General features: G+C 47.8%; 1 protein-coding gene across 1 annotated transcript in view; it reads right to left on the reverse strand.

The window, feature by feature from the left end:
• Positions 1 to 338: 338 nt before the first annotated feature.
• Pccb (propionyl-CoA carboxylase subunit beta) overlaps positions 339 to 22,556 on the reverse strand; it is a 47,897-nt gene continuing 25,679 nt past the window's right edge. The window contains exons 7-15 of the mRNA XM_051140327.1: positions 18,980 to 19,088; positions 16,306 to 16,426; positions 15,309 to 15,390; positions 9,078 to 9,201; positions 3,137 to 3,244; positions 2,847 to 2,947; positions 2,427 to 2,525; positions 1,734 to 1,833; positions 339 to 584 (exon numbers count right to left, since the gene is read on the reverse strand). Of these exons, the coding sequence (XP_050996284.1) occupies positions 463 to 584; positions 1,734 to 1,833; positions 2,427 to 2,525; positions 2,847 to 2,947; positions 3,137 to 3,244; positions 9,078 to 9,201; positions 15,309 to 15,390; positions 16,306 to 16,426; positions 18,980 to 19,088 (966 nt within the window). The 3' untranslated portion in view covers positions 339 to 462. The remainder of the gene's footprint in view (positions 585 to 1,733; positions 1,834 to 2,426; positions 2,526 to 2,846; positions 2,948 to 3,136; positions 3,245 to 9,077; positions 9,202 to 15,308; positions 15,391 to 16,305; positions 16,427 to 18,979; positions 19,089 to 22,556) is intronic.

A 22,556-nucleotide genomic window follows, 5' to 3' on the forward strand; every position in this document is an offset into this window, starting at 1 on the left:
AACAAGTAGCTAGCTAGCTAGGGCAAGACTAAGAACTCACGTCAGGAGCACAGCACAGCTGACATCAGCACCTCACACTACACCTCACCTCTCACCATCACCACACAGGGGATGAGGCTCCAACATGCCGACCACCTGAAGGCCACATGAATCAATCACATCCACAGCAGTGTCATTCGCAGCCAGCTCCAGGCGACAATACTAAAATTCCACCTTATTTTTTTTCTTCCTGTTTTGTTTTGAGATTTTTTTTTTTTTACTCTGAAAATGAAATATTTATCCAAAAAGTACCAGCGAAGATTTTAATAGATCAAATAATTTTACATCAGGCACAATAACTCTTTCTGCAATTTAATCAACTTCCAAGGTATGTAGATCCTGTTTTTTCATGATTGTAGAAGGCAGGGGTAGGCTACAAATGGCCAGTTTTTCAATTGTTGATCTATTTTCCTTTAGATCTGTTCACAGTGGGATATTTGCGTGTTTCCTCCAAGGACGATGGACCTTCTTGCTGGCCAAGACTTCCAGGTCACAGCATATCCGGGCACGAGTAGAGGATGGCTGGATGATGTCATCCACAAACCCTGGTAAGGCAAAGAAAAGGCCATCACTGTGTGGGGCTGAAGTCAAGCACCCCAGCTGCACGCTCAGCCCCCACAGGCCTCCTCACTCTGCCAGGCTCTCAATCTCTGGCACAGGAGCATTAGGGAGGGGAAGGAAAATGTGGCCGCTCCCTTCTTGCCTTGACTCAGGGCCTTTACCCTGTCATGATGGACATGCATATACCTTTAGCTCAAGGGGATCTAATGCCCTCTCTGGCCTCTGTAGGTACGTGTGTGTGTGTGTGTGTGTGTGTGTGTGTGTGTGTGTCCGTGCACACATTCAAGAGAGAGAGAGAGAGAGAAACAGAGAGACAGAAAAAGAGACAGAGAGAAAAATATTCATATACATAGACAAATAATAAAACAAAGAACTTTTTTTTTTTTTTTTGGTTTTGCAAGACAGGGTTTCTCTGTGTAGGCTTGGCTGTCCTAGACTCACTTGTAGACCAGGCTGGCCATGAACTCACAAAGATCACCTGCCTCTGCCTCCCAGAGTGCTGGGATTACAGGTGTGTGCCACCACATTGGGCAAAAGAAAACAATTTTTTAAAGAAAGAAAACACACAGATCAACTTCTCCATCTTTGTCCGTGGTTCTTGCTTCCCCCATGGATCGAGTCTCTTTCCTCCCCTGCCCTTGTGATTAGCTTTTATCAATACAATGTGACATAAGTGACACTAGAAGTTTCCATACCGAGGCCTCTGGGCCTAAGCTCCCTTCTTTACAGCTCCTTTTGGGATACCAAGAACACAAAAGTGAGGAAGGGCCAGGCAGCAGTCAACATTAACTTGAAAGGGAAACCATCTTGGACTGTCAAGCCAGTGGCTGACTAAAGCCCTGAGAATAATCCCAGGCCAAACCCCAAGAACCACCCAGCTAAGCCCAGAACACAATGAGGGGAAGAGAGGTGGTTTTAGCCACCAGGTCTGAGGTAGGCTGGATGATTGGACCAGAACCTAGAAACAGAACACTGCCAGCAGCCTGCACAGGCCCACTGTGTGGTCCCAGCTCCTGCCAAGGGCCAGCTGCATCACACCCCCCTGCATCCCACCTGCCCCAGGAGACAGGTATGACTGCATCTGACTTTCCTGAAAACACAATGGACAGCACCTGGTCCCCACCAGGCCCCACCTCTCACAGCTGCAGGGAAAGGGTTGGCAAACTTCTCCACGTACTCCACCTGGGCAGCTTCCACATCTTGGTGTCCTTTGAAGATGATCTCCACAGCGCCCTGTCAGAGCAGAGTTAAGGTTTCCCCAGAGTGGGGTCCCCACCCAGACAGAGCTGTCAACTCCTTTGTCTCTGTGAACTTCACAGCCAATCAGAACAAAGGGACAGCCACACATGGGTAGGATGCTGGGCTGTGGCTGCCTCCTCATTCTCTGAAGCCAGGATGCTTGGCCTGTTTTTCCTCCTTCACTACCCCAGGCCCTGGGCTCCCGGGAAGCCTTGGTCTCCAACTGGGAACACGCACTAGTCATCTCTGGGACCCTGGGAGTCACAGGGCTCAATACCGACAGCTCTTCCAGAGCTAGGGGAGAAGCACTAAGGAAGAACTATAGTTTAGGTTCTAGAGATGAGATGGGGTGACGGGAAGCTCTGACCTCCCAAAGGTCCATTCAGTGGATTCTCCCTCTCCCTGGGTGGTTCCTCAGCCATAAAGACTGCAATGTGCCTGCTGTGGGAGGGCGGGGGGACTGGCCATGGGGTACAGGAAGGAGACTCCAGCCCTGACCTGGTCTCTTTCCACAGTTCCAGCCACACAAGGACTCTATCAGGAGAGTCCCTGGGCCCAGGAAAATGCTGCTCAGCAGATGTCGTTACCTTTGCACCCATGACTGCAATCTCAGCTGTAGGCCAGGCATAGTTGGTGTCACCAAGAAGGTGTTTGGAGCTCATGACATCATAGGCACCTCCATAGGCCTAGAACAAACCCACACGCTGAGGGTCAATGCCAGGGAAAATCAAATCCCATCCCCGAACACGCCAGGATGCCAACGGAAATGAGGCCACGCCCTACTGGCCCCACAAGGCCAAGGTACGGAAGACCCTTCTCAATGCCCACTCCCTGCCGCGGGAATACACAAGTGCAGGACTGAAAAGAGCCCTCTAGACATTTCCCAAGAGTGATCAGGCGACAAGCCTTCTTCCAGCCCAGGTCACACTCGTGCCAGACACCTTGACCATGCTGCGAGGGGAGGGCGGGGGGGGGGGGTTGCCGGGCTCTGCGGGGAGTGTCCTCACCTTCCTGGTGATGACTGTGATTTTGGGCACCGTTGCCTCGGCAAACGCGTATAGCAGCTTGGCGCCGTGCCGGATGATGCCACCATATTCCTGCGCAGTGCCTAGGCCGTGAGGAAGAGTTACCAGCTGCCATAGAAGCCCTCACAAGGCCTCCCGGCTGCGACAACCCCCAGAAAGGGCCAATCTTTACACGGCCCTGTCTTCTGGATGGCAGGAGACAAAAGAAGTCAGAGCTCTGGGGACAGCGAACACAACTGCCGCCCCCGCCCTCACCGGTGCCAGAGACTCACCAGGCAGAAAACCAGGGACGTCAACAAAAGTGATGAGTGGGATGTTGAATGCGTCACAGAATCTGACAAAACGAGCCCCTTTCACCGAGGAGTTAATGTCCAAGCACCCTACAAGGAGAAAGATTGTCCACAGTTAGCTCCTAGTAATCCCAGCTCCATCACAGTGGGAGTGCTCCCTCATCGAGCACCCAGACCAGGCTCCCGAGGCTGCACGGATCCATCTGGCTGCAGTCAGGAACACTCATGCCAGGCAAACAAGAAAGCCTAAAGCTGTGCTGGCAGCAGGGGCGGAACTAGCCTGGGACAGCTAGCCAGGCTCTTTCCCAGAGACTGAAAGGGCAGCCAGCTAAGGTCCAGCCTGGAGACCCGCAGTGGTAGCTGCTACTCAGAATGGCTCTAGAGACTGTGGAGGTGGACTGTGGCTCTATGCTTCAGCAAGACTGAGCAGTGATGATATGGGAAACATGCCTCTATCACCGTTGGAGAGTCACCTTTCCAGCTTGAGGCTCTTTGCCTGCAGAATAGGGAAGACACGACCTCCTGCAGTATCACAGGAGGCCTAAAGGACATAGCCGTGGATATCTCGGGCTTGAGCAGGTCACTGGTGAGTACTAAGTACCCACAAGAGGCTTCCAGATCTATTCCTAAGACCAGCATGACCCTGGAGCCAAGGCAACGTAAGGACATAACAAGCAAAGAATAGATTAAACACCTTCACAGACTTTTAAAGTAGATGATCAAATCCATCAATACATAACATAGTGATAGTAACATATAAAACAGTAGTAACCCATGGCCAAACGGAATTAAATAAGAAGAAATCAGGCCTGGGAGATGGCTTAGTTGGCAAAGTTCTTACAACACAGCATTAGGACTTGAACTCAGATACCCAGCACCCCTAACAAAGTCAGGCACCCTGGCGACACTGTCATAGAATCCCAGTGCTGTGGTGGGGTGCGGGGAGGGGTATATGCAGACACAGGACGATCCCATGTCCAGGGAGCCCTAGATTCAGAGAGACACACAGATCCTGTCCCAAAAATATAAAGAGGTGAGCTATCAGGAAACTCCTCAATGCGCCTGTCATCTCCACACATACGTGCACATGGGCACACACACGAGCACAAACACACACACACACATACACACACACACAATTACTGAATATAGGAAAAAAGCTTTGCTGTGATGATTGAGATATACATTCATGTTTAAAAACTAGCCGTAGGGGCTGGAGAGATGGTTCACCCGTTGGTCTTGTAGAAGACCCAGGTTCGGTTCCTAACACCTACATGGCTATCAGCTGTAGGCATAAGATTATTGTGCAGTTTAAATGCTGATTTCTGTATCCCCCATGTCTGTTTGCAAGCTTTGTTCTGAAAATTTCCTGTCTAAATGTTGTGTAAACACTGCTCTTCAACTATCCCCCTGATATGTCAATAAAGCAGCTTACAGCCAATCAATGAGCAGGGGGAGAGAATAGGGCTGGACTTCCTGCCAGCCGGGGAGGAGGAGTGAGGAAAGGAAGGAGGGGCTTCAGCCATGGGAAGAGGTCCAAGAAAGATCCAAGAAAGATGAGGAGGAAGGAGCTGGAGCTGAGGAAAGCAACAAGTGCAAGTATTGCTGGGAGTGAGACATGATAACATAGAGGGTTAAGAACAGACGTAAACTGCTCAGATTGTCTTGTAAAGCCTTGGATTATAAAAGAGTCTCAATTATTTATGTGATAACCAGGTTAAAAAATAAGCTAAGAGGGCTGGAGAGATGGCTCAGTAGTTAAGAGCACTGCCTGCTCTTCCACAGGTCCTGAGATCAATTTCCAGTAAGCACATGGTGGCTCACAACCATCTATAATGAGATCTGATGCCCTCTTCAGGAGATACAATAAATAAGTAAATCTTTAAAAAAATAAAATAAAGAAATAAGCTAAGAGAGGCAACACTGTTCTATAAAAATAACTTCTATGAACAGCCATCTGTAACTCCAGTTATGAGGGATCCAATACCCTCTTCTGCCTTCCACAGACACTGCAAACATGTGTTGCACAGACACACATGCAGGCAAAGCACCCATACACGTACATTTTTTTCTAAGCAGCAAATGAGGATTATAATTAAATTCCTACAATCTGATCAAGCAATTTACTAACAGCCTTTTAAAGCTCATGGGACGAAGAATAAATACTAGTAAGACACATTTTCCCCATACTGCTCAGTGAGCTGAGATCTTGCTGTGGAGACAAAATGACCTCTGACTGTTCTTCTAGGCAAAGCCGCTGGTAAGAGGTGGCTTCCTACCATGTGTGGTATGCCTCGTGTGACTGAGAATCTAAAGTTTTAATTCCATGTTATTTAAATTGCTTAATTATGCTGTTTTAATTATTTTGGAGTTAAAATATTAATTAAAATGTACCATGTTATACACATGTCACCCACACTAATAATAAGTACAATGAAAATAAAACAAAATTTAAAAGTAAAAGGCATGAAGGCAAAGACTATCACAAGCTAACTTAAAAACTCACAGGGTTAGCTGGGTGTGGTGGCACATGCCTTTAATCCCAGCACTTGGGAGGCAGAGGCAAGCGGATCTCTGTGAGTTTCAGACCAGCCTGCTCTACAAAATGAGTCCAGGACAACCAAGGCTCCACAGAGAGAAACCCTGTCTTGAAAAATAAAAAAGTTAAAAAAGTAAAAAATAAATAAAAAGAAGAAAAAGAAAAGAAAGACAACAACAACAAAACAAAACACACAGATCGGGCTGCAAACAGATCTCTTTTGTAGAGCACTTTCCCAGTACACATGAGACTGTAGATTCTGTTCCTAGCAACACACATGCATGTTGGCATGGGTTTTAAATCTGTTTTATTGGGTTCTTATACCCCTACCTCCCTTCCAACCCTTATTCCACACTACTCCCCAACACTAGGTAGAAGAAGAAGAAGAAGGTAAGAGGGGAAGAGATGGAGACCTCTTCGCACCACTTCCTGCTGATGAGAGCGTCCAGTCCCATGGGGCAGGGTTCATCTTCGTTGTCAGATTTCTTCTACTTCGTCTCTTTGCTCAGGACCACCTGACAAAGTGCAACTAGAGCAACCAGAAGCAGCAGCGGGAGCAGCAGCCTTCTTCTTTGAAACACTCCATCCCTCTCTGGGCTCTGGCACTTATACCCTTTCTTAAGAGTCCCCAGAATTCCAACTGTAAACTATCTGCAGCTGGCGAAGATCACCTGCTAGCACACGAGGCAAATCATAACCACCTGCTGCGTACCAGACTCTTATCCCACACCTGGGATTAAAACAAAACCATATCCATGTAACATAACTGGACTTTTTAAGAAACTTTCACTATACATGCATGTGTGCGCATACTTGCTGATGGTGTGGGGCTCCCCAATTTGGAGGTTGGGATGGGAATGTGGAAAATCTTTGGTGTGGGGATGTCCTGTGCTTAGGGATGCTGGGCAGTATCCCTGCCTTCTCCCCATGATAGATGCTTCCTACCCCAATTATTACATTGCAAATGTCTCCAAGACAGCAAAATGACTCCAGATTAAACTTTATTAAGTACTAGGCCATGCTGGCACACACCTTTAATCCCAGGACTCAGGAGGCAGAGGCAGGCAGATGTAGAAGTTCAAGGCCAGCCTGGTCTACAAAGCAAGTTTCAAGACAGCCAGGCTACATAGAGAAACCCTGTCTCATAACCACCCACATCCCCCTCACCCCCCAAAAAAAAACAGAAAAAATAAAACCCAAAAAACAAAACTATAAAACTACAGTAATCAGGATTAGTGTGACAAGCAAAAAGACATCCAGGAAGCCACACAAAACAAGAAATGGAGCGAGCACCGGGGCAGCCAGTGGGTAGGTAATGGGCTCTCCAAGGAAATGCTGATGGGCAGGATTAGAGACCACCTAGAGAAGCACCTGCTGTCCAGGTGTGAGACAGCGAGTGTCTGAGCCCACAGAAAAGCAGGCCAAGCAGGTTGCACCTGTAATCCCAGTATGCTTTAAGGCCAAATGGGATATAGAGACAGGACAGTCCCCCAAAGATCAAGGGCAGCCAGGTGTATGCAGAAGTGACACACAAACCATCCGAACTAGATCATGGGCTTAACCATAAAACCCAGAGCTGCAGAGCTCAGGGCTAACCTCAGCATGGCAGTCGGGACTTCAGGTTTCCAAAAATTCTATGTGTAAGAGGACACCATTATGAAACCAAGAAAGGAACGATGGCTCAGTGGTTAAGATCACTGGCTGTTCTTCTAAAGGACCCAGGGGAAGTATTTGACAAAACCCAGTGACCATTTTTGATAAATGAAAGGGGGAAAGCCTCCAGCCTATTAGAAATAGGGGTGAATTTTACAAATTTTATAAGGAAGATCTACCAAACTCTTAAAGCCATCATCCTATCTAATGGTAAGAGGGTGGCTCTCCCAGGAAAAGCAGGAACGAGGCACAGCAAAGAGGCAGGGCAGGCAGACACAGCAGGCTGGAAGCCAGACTACATACTGAGTTCAAGGTCAGCCAAGGTTATTAGGGAGACCCACTCACTGCATTTCAATATTCTATTAGCTAATTCAATAAGAAAATTATATAATGCTGGGTGGTGGCACAGGCCTGTAATACCAGCACTTGGGAGGCAAAGGTAAGCAGATCTCTGAGTTCTAGAACAGCCAGAGCTACTTACACTCTGTCTCAAAATAAAGTTTTTTAAAACCATATAAAATGAACTTCATTTGTGAATAATAACAGGAAGAGTTCACAATAGTCTGTATAGTAAGTATGAACAGACACCCTCACCAAACACACACACACACACACACACGATTTTTTTTCTCAATTTACTTATATAAAGTCTACTTAAAAACAAAAAGGTGGTCCAACACTCAGCATATCCGTTCATGATGAAAATACCCCAAATCTAGAAACAGAGATAACTGGATTTCCACATGCAGACCAAAGCTGGCATGTGCACACGTGCACACACACACCACACACACGCACACGCACAATTAACTCACGTTCAACCAAACTAAATATAAGGGCTAGAATCATAGAATGTTAGAGAATCAACTCAAACATGGTGGTGCACACCTTGAACCCCAGCACTGATCACTGGGGAAGCAGAGACAAGTGGAGTTTGAGGCCAGCCAGGGCTATGTAGGAAGACCCTGTTTGATAGAGAGAAAGAAAGTGGAGACAGGGAGACAGACAGACAGACAGGCTGGAAATTGCTGCCAATGGGGCACAAATAGGTGCCTTAGGCAACGAAAAGTTTTGGAAGCATCAGTGATAAAGGCTAGCGAGGGCATGGGCCGTGTGGTGTGGGTTCTGTGGCTGCTGCTGCTGCTTCTGTTGAGACAGGTCTTGTAATGAAACCCAGGCTGACCTTGAACTCAGGACACTCCTGCTTCACCCTACCTACCTAGGGTCCTGGCTGCAAGCATGTGTCACCACACCCATGACAGGAACACTGACTTTTGTTTTCTAAAAACAAGGGACAACAGTGAAGAGAGGCAGTGCTCACAGTCCCTGCCTACACTGCACTGCGGTGAACAGTTCCTCTCAGCCAGCTATAACTCAAATCCGTCCATGTCACCCGACATGAGAGATGCTCTTCATGTCTCGGGTGCTAACTACTGTATCTGCAGCCATTGTCAAAGACACTGGAGACGCCAACCCCTCGACAAGGGGGAACAGAAAGGCAGTTCTTGAAAACATAGACCTTCTGAGCTAAGAAGGAACCTTGCCTTTAAACCCCAAGAGCCCAGCTGTGAAAGAGCTTTGGAAATATTTAACATTAGGAGATAAAGACACCTTCACAACATACCTTTGAGTTTCTCCCCTGGACATGGAAGGGCAGATGGCAACAGGACACTAAGAACGCAGGTAGCCCTGGTCCCCAAAACCAACCAGAGCTTCTGAGGCCCGTCCTACCTGAGGCCACCTTGGGCTGGTTGCCAACAATCCCAACGGTCCTCCCGTTCATCCTTGCAAACCCAACGACAATGTTCTTTGCATAATTGGGCATGATCTCAAAAAACTCTCTCTCATCAATCACCTGTAGAAATAAATTTTCTCTTAAGCTCAAAATGACTGAGACAAAAACGCTGCGATACATAGCTATAGACAGGCTTACAAAGGACAGCAGACAGCCCAGCTCAGCACAGCTATCCCTCGATTGCTGCAGGAGATGGGGCAGGGTCCTTTCACACGGCACAGCTTCTTGTAAAATATGAATCTGGCATTAACTGTGGCAGTTTGCATGAAACAATTTCAAACTTACATAAAATCATTAAGATTACTACAAAAGGGCTGGAGAGATGGCTCAGACATCAAGACCACTTGCTGCTCTTGCAGGGGACCTGAGCTTGGTTCCCAGTACCTATATTGGGCAGCTCATAATCACCTATAACTCTAGCTCCAATGGATCCAACGCCCTCTTTTGGTCAACACAGGTACTACACTCATGTTAGACTTACACACACACACACACACACACACACACACACACACACACACACACACACACACACACACACACCTTAAACAGTACAAAAAATATTCATGAATCCTAACTCAGACTCCTTACTAGTATTTAACTAACATTATCTCTCCCCACAATGGTCTCTTCTCTCTATACGCAGACGTTTCCTAAATCATTTAAGACTAAGTTACATACATGTTCTTTAAGTGAGTCTCTTACTGTCTAAAAACCAGGACACTCCCTAACTGCAGTGACTCCTAAAGCAGACAGTGTCATTGAATGCAGTGCTCATTTTTACATGACCTCACACAGACTTGAGCAGCTGGCAGTTTCAGGGATCCAGTGTCTGGCCCCTTAAACTTTTCACCCTTCGGTTTTCACTGTCCTCTGACAATGTACGCTGACAGTAGTTATTCTCTGTCTCTGAAGACAACATACATGGTATCAGGTGGAGCGTGCCTTCTTGTTCAAGTTTGTGAGAAACCTTGTCTCAAAAAACCAAAAAAAAAAAAAGAAAAAAAAGAAAGAAAAATGTGTCATCATGTCTAATCTGTTACAGAGAACCAAACCAGACAGCAAACATATATATACACACAAATACACAACTGTAGCCTAAAGCACATGGTTCATTCTTGTTTGCCCTTTCCTTCTCATGCCCCTCCACCCCCAAACCCCGACACCCCACCCCCTGCCAACAATGCAACTCTGACTCCCATGATCTTTAAAACACACTATGAAATTCTCAAACACAGACAGAGGACTGACAATCCACATGACTGTTGAAACGCAAGCCTTTCAGCATGAACATCCTCACTCATCTGGGCTAGGAACATACTTCCTGCCCACCTTGGTATGAGCTGTTTCAGCACATCATGTATGTAAAGGCCTGAGAGACCATGAAACTGCGAGGTAAAATTTTCTTGCTTCTAGAACTCTGCTCTCAGACTTACACGAAATAACTAACTCACCCGCCCCATCATCCTTTCTTGGTGAATTTTTGGTCTGTGTTTACATTTGTGACACTTTCCCACATTTTACATGGACAGCAACTTGGTATTGATGTTTTCTGCAGAGTGGGGAATTGCATCACCTCACTCCTGGCAATTACGTCCCAGCAGTTCACAGGCACCGTGTCACCCTCGCCACTCCCACACATTGTGCTCAGTGTATCCTGTGCTTTCATACTGTGGGGACCATACATGCTGCGTAAGTTCCCAGGAAGGCAATTATGGACTATTTCCTTGTCCTAGATATAATACCAGCTTCCTGTAGCATCAGACTGTGAAGAGGGCTGCGTCCCACGGGTTTGCCAAGAACAGTATTCAAACTTCCAGTCAATTTTGACAAACAAGAAATAACTCAACTTGGTTTACTTTTTGAAGACATGGCTGCCCTCCACCTCAGGGGATTTCTTGTTTCTGCAGTCTCTTGTTGCTGGCCATTGTGTCCACCCGGCAGCCAGGCGGAGGGCTTCCATGGATTCTCCTGTCTCCGCCTCCCACCTGGAGCCTGCTGCTGCTGTGCCCTGCGCCTCATGCAGCTGCTGCAGACTTGAGGTCAGGTCCCACATTTGGATGGCAAAGGAGCCTTCGCCCCACAGTCCCACCACGAGGACTGGACTTGAACATTCTCTCCTTTGCTTGAGGACCATTTTTGTGTTTTCAATGTTCATATTCGGATGGCTTTTCTGCCAGTTTTGTACTTTCTTCCCTTGATTTATAGGAATTTGTGTCACTTTCAGATATGGAAGGTGCTGTGAAGTGGTAGACACTTTACTGTCCTTTGCCTTTTACACTTTTTTTCTACGAAGAGTGGAATTGTTTTGTTTAACTGAGGTAGATTTGAGCCACAATTCAAAAGCATTTCTGTACAGGCTGGCCCGCAACTTCGGCGCCTCGCGCCTCACCCTCCACAGTGCTAAGATCCCAGCCTGCAGCACCATGCTCAGCTGTCCCCTCTGTCATGTCTGTGTCCTTCCCAGTGGCTCTCCAGTTGTCACAGTATCTGTCATTAAGGAAAGCGACCTTGCTCCTGGGCACGGGCTCTATTTTTATCATCCACTATAGATCTCTGGGGTCTGTTTCTAGCTCTTTAGTCCCACTCTGCTGCTCTGTCTGCATGCCGGTCTCTCACTGTTACTGCAAAGCTTTAACAGACATGCTATTCCCACTTGTAGCATTTGCAGAACATTCCCAGTGATTCATGTACTTATGCACAATTGTGTCTAATTCCATTTTAAAAATGTTTATTCAAGCCAGGCGTGGTGGCGCATGCCTCTAATCCCAGCACTCAGGAGGCAGAGGCAGGAAGATCTCTGAGTCTGAGGCCAGCCCGGTCTACAAAGTAAGGTCCAAGACAGCCAAGGCTACACAGAGAAACCTTGTCTCGAAAAACAAAGCAACAATAAAAAAGTGTTTGTTCCAACTGCCTTCAAATAATAAACTTAGGAAGAACTGGAATTTTATGCTTGCCCATGTTAAGAAACAAGGGCCTGTCTGGTGTGGCGGCACACACCTGTAATCCCAGCACTCGGAAGGCAGACACAGGCAGATCTCTGTGAGTTTGAAGCCAGCCTGGTCTACAAAGGGAGTTCCAGGACAGCCAGGGCGATTACACAAAGAAACCCTGTCTTGAAAAACAAACAAAGCCGGGTGGTGGTGGCACACATCTTTAATCCCAGCACTTGGGAGGCAGAGGCAGGCGGATCGCTGTGAGTTTGAGGCCAGCCTGGTCTACAAAGTGAGTCGAGGACAGCCAAGGCTACACAGAGAGATTGTCTTGAAACACACACACACACACACACACACACACACACAAAACCAAAAAAAAAAAGGAAAAGAAAAGAAAAACAAACAAGGAACATGGCCGTGTCTCCATTTGCCCTGCATACCTTCCACACCGCCATTTTTGTCTTTATCGGTAGTCAGGGCAAATTCCAGAGAAGAGTCTCCATATTTTTAAGATGGAAACTAAGTCTGCCTAGTCACTTCTGCCATTCTTACTGCTTCAAGACATACATTCTTCTGTCACCACTTGAAACATAGTCCAAAAGTTCCGATACACAGATTTTTCATTCAATGTCATTTTTGTCTCATATTTTCCTCTTTCCTCCATGAGCTGTCTAACAGATCCGTTCTGGGTATTGGGGGTACTTCTGTTGTATTAGTTCAGAGCTAGTTTAGACCAGTATTGTTATAATATTTTTAAAATATTTTAGGTTTGGTTTTTGTGGGGTTTTTTTGGTTTTTCTTTCTTTTTTGGTTTTTCACGACAGGGTTTCTCCATGTAGCCTTGACTGTCCTGGACTCGCTTTGTAGACCAGGTTGGCCTCGAACTCACAACAGTCCACCTGCTTCTGCCTCTCTGAGTGCTGGGATTACAGGCATGCGCCACCACCGCCCAGCCTTTAGATTTGTTTTTGTTTTATGTGTATGAGTGTTTGGTGTATAGGCATGTATGTGTGCTACATTCATGCATTGCCTGCACAGGCCAGAAGAGGATGTCATCAGCTCCCTTAGAGCTGGAGTTACAGATGGTTGTGAGCTGTCACACGGGTGCTGTGACTCAAACCTGGTACCTTCTGTAAGAGCAGCAGATACCCTAACCACTGAGCTACCTGGATTAATCAGGGTTCTGCAAAGGACCAGGACTGACAGTACACAGATAAGATGTGTGGCTCACAAAATGTGGGCTGTCTGATGTGGGCGACGAATCAGGTAGGTGCACAGCTCCCAGGTCTGGATGGATGCCTGGGGGGCTGCTGGGCTTCACACTAATGTTGAGATCCTGGACAAGCTGCATTTAGTAAAGGCCACAGACACAGGTGAGGGCGACGGGCAAAGGGCAAGAACTTTCCTTCTTCCAAGCCTGTTACCTGGGCCGCCACCGAAGGGTGTGGCCAAGATTGAGGGTGGGTCTTCCTGCTCCAAGAATCTGACTGAGAAAATCCCTCACATGTGTACCCAGTAGCTTGGGGTTTAGTTGGTTCCAGATGTGGTCAAGTCGACAACCAAGACCAGCCATCTCATCATCCCTCCAAAGATTTTTTATAATATCTCCTTAGCATGCGCACGCGCATGCGCGCGCGCGCGCGTGTGTGTGTGTGTGTGTGTGTGTGTGCGCGCGCGCACGTGCACGCATGTGTGCCACAGTGTGCAGAGGGTGGTCAGATACACCTCCTGGGAGTCAGCTCTCTTTACCATGAGCTCCTGGGGATCAGTCTGGTGGTCAGGGGTCAAGGATCTCTACATCTGCTGAACCAGCCAGCCAACTATTTGTAATTTTTGTTTTCTTACACTTAATTGTTTTATTTTTGTCCTCAGTCAAAATCTTTCGTTATGTTCCCTGGTAATTGATAATTAGATTTACTGCCCAGCAAAATAGAGCACAGCCATGAGGCGGGGCAGACTGGCCGTGCCCGCTGATTCCCTCAGGCTCCCAGAATGAGGGAATACAAACAGGTTGTAGGCTCCAGGCCAGCTGAGCCCACACAACCATCGACATCCCACCAAGCAAGAGCTGCTGGGAGGGTTGGAGAGATGGCTCAGAGGGTAAGAGCACTAGATGCTCATCCAGAGGTCATGAGTTCAATTCCCAGCAACCACATGGTGGCTCACAACCATCTGATGCCCTCTTCTGGCATGCAAGTGTAAATGCAGGCAAAACACTCTATACATAATAAATAATTAAATCTTAAAAAAGAAAAAGATGTGGGTTCTTAGAAATAACTTGTTATTCATGTTTGTCTCTTGCCCATAATATGTAAAACATTTGATCATGTGAAGGTATTGGGGAACATGATTTTCTTACATTATCTATTGTAATCATTTATTTATAGAGAAATAGACTCACATTGTGATTTTTGTACTGCTTGAAAGATTTTGTTGGGACACATAAACTGTGAGAGAGAAAAAAAAATAGAGCTAGAGGGGCTGGAGAAATGGCTCAGAGGTTAAGAGCACTGGCTGTTATTCCAAAGGTCCTGAGTTCAATTCCCAGCAACCACATGGTGGCTCACACCCATCTATAATGTGATCTGATGCCCTCTTCTGGCCTTCAGGTGCACATGCAGGCAGAGCACTGTATACATAATAAATAAAATCTTAAAAAAAAATAGAGCTAGAAGAAACAGCTTGTTGAAAGCTTAAAAAAAAAAAAAAAAAAAAAAGGAAAAAGAAAAAGAAAAGGAGCTGCTGGGAGCAGTGTGTATGTGCAGGAGACATCTGCCCCGAGAGTGCAGAGCCCCACAGCTGCCTTCACTGATCAAACCAGGACATGGCTGCGCCAAGAAAGAGGCTCCACACACATTCTGACCTCATGCACGCCCGTTCTCTAGGAAGACATGGTGTCCTGATCAGAAGCGCCCTAACAGCAGCACCCAACAAGGATCACCCCGCCTCCCCACAGGTCGGTATATAGCACCAACTCTGTGTACCCCAAGGCTTTCTTAAGCCCTGAGCTCTGCTGGCCCAGCCCGCAAGTCTACCTGGGCCCTCAGTGTATCATAGCCACTAGCTCCTGCCAGAACATTCTGCCTGGTGGTCCCTTGCTCCTGGCCACCACATGTGCTATGTGTGCAAACACAGAGACGGAGACCAAGGCAAATGCCTCCCACTAAGCCAAAGCACAATGGCCATGGCTGAGGCAGAGCCAGGGCAGGCAAGGCAGCAGAGGGCACTTACTGAGTGTATGATGTCCAGCATGTCGTAGGCTTTGCTTGACTCCAGAGGGACCACTGTGTCCAGCTCAGGAACCAGACGGTCACTAGAAAAGAGGCGGATGGAGTCAGTGTAGGAAGTCAGAGTCCTCCTGTGGGGGGCTGGGAAGGAAATGTAAGGAACACGGCACAGCAGCTGCGTAATGTGCCTTCACTGTCTTGCTCAGCACCTTCACTAAACAGAGCCTGAGAGCAACACCAGCTCACGTGCTTTAAAAACAAAACAAAGCAGGAAAAATAAGATTGTCCCTGGTTGTAGTCCTTCAGAGTTTGCCCTTCTGGGACACAGTGTGGACTGTAAAGGACACTGTAGACACTAGAATCCCTCTCTAGTTTCCTGCAGCATCTGAGGCAGAAGAGCGAGGAGCCACAGTGGGTTCTGTCCCCCAGGAGGTTAACCACCCACAGCCCCGTTGAGCAGAAAAGCTGCAGGCCCACTGGACAGAATCACCTGAGACCCAACACACCCAGGCCTGGGACTCTTTCTCTGGCACGGCAGAGAGATCAAGACAGAGCCTGTGGCTGGGCAGTGGTGGCACACGCCTTTAATCCCAGCACTTGGGAGGCAGAGGCAGGTGGATCGTTGAGTTCGAGGCCTGCCTGGTCTACAAAGTGAGTCCAGGACAGCCAAGGCTACACAGAGAAACCCTGTCTCAAAAAAAAAAAAAAAAAAAAAAAAAGAAAGAAAGAAAGAAAGAAAGAAAAAGAAAAAAAAAAGGACATGCTGTTGACATCACTTTGGATATTCTTTACCAAAACATGTGGTCTCTTCTCCTCCCCAAAGCTACCCGTCAGAAACTAGAAGTGTGAGGAAATCACCCATCACTGCTCCCAGACAGATCCTCGCCACGCACAGCTGGGACCTTGCTGACATACTCTATTTCCTGCTCCAATCTGACCAGAGATCCTGTCAGGATAGAGGGGACAGAAAGCCAGAGAAGGACAAGCCAGCTGCCACCCACCTGGGGTCATGGCACTCGCGGACAGGAGCCGGGTCCTGGCTGCTGAGGGGCAGGAAGTTGAAGAACTCCCGCAGGTTACACAGGGCATCCACGTCGTTGTCGAAAGCTCTGTGGGCCACACCTGAGAACACAGGCAGCATGGGAGGCCCAGGGGCCGGCGGTCACCCACGGAGGCCCTACCAAGATGCTGCAGGCTTCTCCAGCTGGGCTGCTGCCAACCAAGCTGGCAGCCGTGTCCTCAGTCCTGTCCAGGGTGGATACTCCATGCCACTGGCCAGAGCCTGTTGTCAGCCTTGTGTGGCTCCTCAGCTGGCCTATGGCCCCATGTTTTCTGAACTATGAGGGAAGATCCTCCCCACTTCCCTGCTCTGTAAGCGGTGCAACACCACACCAGCCTACACCAACTCCCCCACAGCCGCTCACTGCCTAGCAAAGAAAGGTGCCCAGTGGGCAACAAGGCTTAGCAACAATAGAAGGAAAGGAAGAACGCCCTTCACACCGGTGAGAGGTCAAGTCACAGTTCTGTAAGTGTTTGGAAATTAAAACCAGCCAAGCAAGGCCCTAGGCAGAGCCAAAACCTCTTCCATGCCCACCTCATCCAGAACACGTGCTCCACCACTGCCCTATACCATCTGTTTCCTCAGAGCTGCCAGGGAGAGAGATTTTTATGTGAAATCAGGATACCAGCCACCCTCCTGGTTCTTCATATGCAGCCAACCTCTCCCACCGCCAACCTCTCCGCTGCCCCGTGGCTTTGCATAAGCTACCGCTGGGGCGCTCCCCCTCAACACCCATGGGAACCTCTTCAAGTCCATTCATGCAGCACCCTAACTGTGAGCCCTCCCCTGGCCCATGGTTAAAGGCCCCAACAACCCAACATCTGGCAGCCTGTTCTTTCCCACAAAACATCACTTTGGATGCACTGCATGGTGCCCTTGTGCCTTGTATTGCCTGTCTGCTTTACTAGAAGGTAACTGCCCCATGGACCGGGTTGTGCTGTCTCCACAGACACATTCCTAGAGCCCAGCATAGTGCTTCACACACAAGCCCTCGGTGAGTATCAGCTACAAGAGAAAGGAACATTCTCAACAGGACTGAGCTGTACTATTCCAAAAATATTTATAAACTGGCACAACAGTCTGGGAGGCAGTCTGGAAGATCCTCAAAAAGATCAACAGCTTTTCCACCCATACCTGGGCACGTGCCAGCAAGAAATAAAAATGTCATACAAAGCAACACACACACAAATGTTTATAGCAGTATATTTTTATGCTACAAACACAAACATATATAATGTTAGAAAACCCAAATGTCTATCAGTGGGTAAACAAGACATGTTAGGGATGAGCCTGGGCTCAGTGGTAGAGCAGCTGTCTTGCATGCTGGATGCCCTGGGTTTAATTGCCACCGCTGGGAGAAAAGAATGAAAAGAGTAGGAGGCAGCCTGCACCTGTAACCCCAACACTCAAGAAGCTAGGCAGGAGGCTCAAGACTCCAAAGCCAGCCTGGGCAACTTAGGTCCTATCTCTGCAGTAAGAAAATAATTAATAGTTATACTTCCGTATATTAGACAATGACTCCACTAATAAGAATGAGGCACTGACAAGTGCTTCCACACAGACAAGGGTTTAAAAATCTATGGTAAGCTGGGTACAGTGGAAGTAGACTTAGTAAAAGAAGCCAGTCTTAAAAGACTAATAGTTTTAAATTTTGAAAATAATTATCATTTCCTCAGCCCTCCCCATCCATATCCACACCCCTCCCCAAATGTTTTATGTAGAATCTAGACTTTTAAAAAACATACGCCATGAGCCACTGAGATGGCTCAGCAGGAAAAGTCACTTTGGCCAAGCCAGACAACCTGAGTTTGATCCCTGGGACCCTCGCAGTGGAAAGAGAAAACCAGTTCCTACCAGTTCCTACCACGCCCTCACCATGCTGTAGAGAGCAAGCACATGTACCATGCGCGCGCGCGCGCGCACGCACACACACACACACACACACACACCATGGGCCTTGACAAGAGATGATAGTCTGAGAATACAAATCAGTAGAAGAGACAAGCGAGGGAAGTGAATATGAACAAAGAACCTGGCAGACATGTGCAAGAACATCAACATGGAAGCACTTTGTACAATAAATATACACTACTAAGTTTTTAAAAAGTCATTGCTGTATGACTCCACTTACACGAACTGTCCAAAATTAGCAAATACCCAGAAACCAGGGTGGCTTGTGACTGCCTATACTCCCAGCAGCTGGCATAGTTGGGGTGTAGTGGATTATGACTGCGAAATATCTTTTGTCTCAAAGTCAAGTCCCAAGAGGGGGTTCCAGAGCATTCCTGGGCCAGTTCTGCTGCACTGATCTAAGTCGCAGCTACTTTGACCACCCAGACAGTTCCAACATCACTTTACAGACCACGAGCGAAGGTGGAAAATTGCTAGCCTGGCACGTGTGGGGCACAGGGGTGAGGTTGGGGGTCATTAGTAATAACCTGCTACTTAAATCTCAGACTGCAACCTGCCTACCCCTTCTGTGGGTGTACGGCAGTCTTCCTAGATAAACGCTGCCAGTGAAGTAATAATTAAAAAAACCAAACTTTCACCACGCCACACGTCAATGCCGTCTCCTCACCTTCTGAGGGCAGGGAGGTCATGTTCGCCCCTCTCACCTGACACAGTGGTGTGGGTCTTGGCGCCACCCAGCTGCTCCTGAGTGACATCCTCATTGGTAACAGACTTTACGACGTCAGGGCCAGTGATGAACAGGTATGATGTGCCCTGAAATCACATGTCCACAGCATCAGACTCAAGTCACCAAAGGGGCTCAGAGTTCACCCCAGCCGCAGCCACAAATGCAGGGGAGGAGGCTGGGTTTCAGGATGCCCACAGGCTGAAGACTTGCTTTTCAAGCCACGCCACGCCGCACAGTGGTGGTCTGGACGAGAATGGCCCCCAGAGGCTCACAGATTCCAATGCCTGGTCACCAGGGAGTGGCACTATTTGAAAGGATTAGGAAATGTGGCCCTGTTGGAGGAAGTGTGACACTAGGGGTGGGGGGCTTTGAGGTTTCAAAGCCCATTCCAAGCCCAGAGTCTCTCTCTTCCTGCTGCCCGCAGATCCAGATGCAGAACTCTCAGCTCTTCCTGCACCACGTCTGCCTGTGTGCTGCCATGTTCCTGCCATGTTGACCACACCCCTGAGTGTACCCCTGAAACTGTATGCGAGCTCTAATTAAATGCTGTGGTCATGGTGTCTCTTCACAGGAACAGAACTCACTCTTCTCGGTAGAGCACTGCTGTCTGCCTCACTCTCACTGTCACCCAGCAGAGGGACAAACCTCGTGTTGCAGGTGGCCCAACTCAGAGTCCATGTACCGTGCGCTGCTTTTGTAACTCTTCCCAGGAGTCACCTCCACTCCCTGTAGAAACTGAGGCACCAAGATGTGCTACAGTGAACTATTTTGAGTGAGGCTGGTATTAAAGAGAGGAAGGCAGAAAAAGGAAGGGAGTTTGGAGACAGAGACACAGACAGACAGACAACTGACTGAGAGTGAAGCTCTGACTGGTTTTGAAGCCCACACAACCTCAAACTCTAGATCGCCCTGTCTCCTAAATGCTGGGATTACAGCTTCTACTTTATGTAAAACATCTATACAGAAGGTGTGAGAGGGACAATGGAAATAAAGCTATATCCCAAACCTGATTTCCAAATCTCCAATCTCCCTCCTGAAAAACAGACACTGTCAGGGTCTCGTCTGTCTTTCCAGGGACATTCAACATGTACAAACATATTTTCTCTTATTTCCTAATACATTTTCATTTTGACACAATTATTTGTAACATTGTCCTGTACATATTATTTCCAAATTTGCTTTTTTGTTTTGTTTTTTTGAGACAGTTTCTCTGTATAGCCCTGACTATCCTGGAACTTGCAGGCAAAAAAAGAAAAGAAACAAACAAAAAATCTCAAAATAAAAAACTATCTTTTAAGAACTGTTTTAAAGCCAGGTGGTGGTAGCGCACGCCTTTAATCCTGGAATTCGGGAGGCAGAGGCAGGCGGACTACAGTAAGTTCGAGGCCACCCTGGTCCACAAAGTGAGTCCAGACAGCCAGGGCTACACAGAGAAACCATCTCGAAAAACCAAAACCAAAAACAAAACAAAAAACAGAAACAAGACTCACTTATATGCATTTTTTTTAAAAATTCCCACTTTGGAGGTATGGAGAAGGATTTACCTTGCCAAAAGAATTATATCTACTGATTTTAGTCAAAATATACGTCAAGTTACAGGAGAGAGAATGGTTGAGAATAGCAGGACAGGAAGCAACATAAAGAGAGCAGGGAGCCTGAGCTGACAGGAGCCAGGGGAGGGGCTGTGAGGTGGGTAGCAAGTACTTGTGAGTAGGGACTGTGGGAGGCTGGAGGCCACAGGTACATGTCAATGGAGCCCTATGTCCCTTCTGCCAGAGGTAAGGGACTGCTTTTGGCAGCCGGAAACCAGTATCACAAGTTCCTGAGGAATGCTGGCTTTTCTCTAACTGCCAGGAATCTTCCCATGCTTCAGCTGGGGATCATTTCTAGACGTATGGACAACCTGAGACTTCCAGACTGAACAACGGGCAAGGCAGAACTAGTCAGCCAGGAAGAGGGTGCGACACAACAAATCCTGATTCCAAGGACAAAGTAAGGTGGGACCCCAAAGGCACAGCTCCCCTGCCTCAAAAGCCGGCAGTGTGCCCATTGCACCCCAAAGGTCAAGGACAAGCCATCGGGGAACTTGTTAGGATTATGCCTCAGTCTGCCTACTTGTGATGTCATCGCTTACCTGCCATGAGGGTGTGACCCTGCCCAGGGCCATAGAAAAAGATAGACCCTCCATGTGGTCTCTCCTCTCTCTACCGCCTCTACTTCCTCTCTCGCTACTTCCTCTATCTTCCACATCCCCCTCTACATTCTCTCTCTCTCTCTCTGTCTGTCTCTCTTTGTCTCTCTCTGTCTCTCTGTCTCTCTCTCTCTCTGGGGTACTCCTTGCCCCTTTTCCTTCTCCCCCATGCTCACTTAATAAATTCCTCTACAACATAATATCTGCTGCCTGGTACCTTCTTTTTTTTTTTTTTTTTTTTTCTGGTACCTTCTTATATCTATCTTCTTATGCCTTACTGCCATCTAATCTTTAAATATAACAGAGCTAGTAGTTAAGTTTTTTTGTTTGTCTTTTGTTTTTTTTTCGAGACAGGGTAGCCTAGCTCTGTAGCCCTGGCTGTCCTGGACTCACTTTGTAGACCAGGCTGGCCTCAAACACACAGAGATCCGCCTGCCTCTGCCTCCCGAGGCTGGGATTAACGGCGTGTCACATGCCATCATGCCCAGCTTTTTGTTTGTTCTTTGAGACAGAGTTTCTATCTGTAGCTTTGGCTGCCTTGAACTCACTCTGTAGAGTGAGTTGGCCACAAATGTACAGATAGGCTTGCCTCTGCCTCCCAAGTGCTGTGATTAAAGGTGTGCACCATCACCACCCAGCTAGTTGCTAAATCTTAAACTGCTCGGGGCGGCCCCAGTGGGGACTAGGGCAGTGTGCAACCTCCACTATAGACACACAAAGTGCCAACCCCCTTAACCACCCAATATAGAAGCGGTGAAAACTTCCACAATTTGGACACTACCTGAGCATGAAGTGGGGTTCCCCCACACTAGCACTGTCTCCTCAGAAGTCACTCACAATGAACTCCACAGTTGCCCTACTGAATGCTTTGACTCGGGGCAGACACTTGCTGAAGGTCCCCAAAGTTGCCCCCTCCACAGTGGTTAGATTGTCGTGTTTTAAAACAAATGTTCCAAGTTACCCGGGCTAAGAACACGGTATCAGGAAAGATGGTGCTCTGAGAAAGTACATAGAAGCTGGTATCCACCAGGACACAGGCCCAGCAGGCAGCTCTAGCAGGGAAAGTTACTGTAGAGGCTGCAAACAGCCCAGGGGAGGAGGGCAGCTGCAAAACACTCCCAAGGAGCTATGTGAACACTTCCAAGAATTCGGGGTGATAATGAGGGATGAGAATTTGCCTCCAGATAGATCCACTGAAGAACAGCAGAGCTTCAAGCATGCTTTGCATCCTGACTAGAGGCAACGGCAGGCCAGGAGACACACTTCAATCTTAAAGCACAGAGAAAAGGGGGAAGAAAAAAATCCAAGCTGAGACAGCCAGTTGCCTACACCGGGAAACACACTTCTAAGCCAGTTCCTGCAA

The sequence above is a fragment of the Acomys russatus genome, chromosome 32, assembly GCF_903995435.1.
Source record: "Acomys russatus chromosome 32, mAcoRus1.1, whole genome shotgun sequence".
NCBI classification, from domain to species: domain Eukaryota; kingdom Metazoa; phylum Chordata; class Mammalia; order Rodentia; family Muridae; genus Acomys; species Acomys russatus.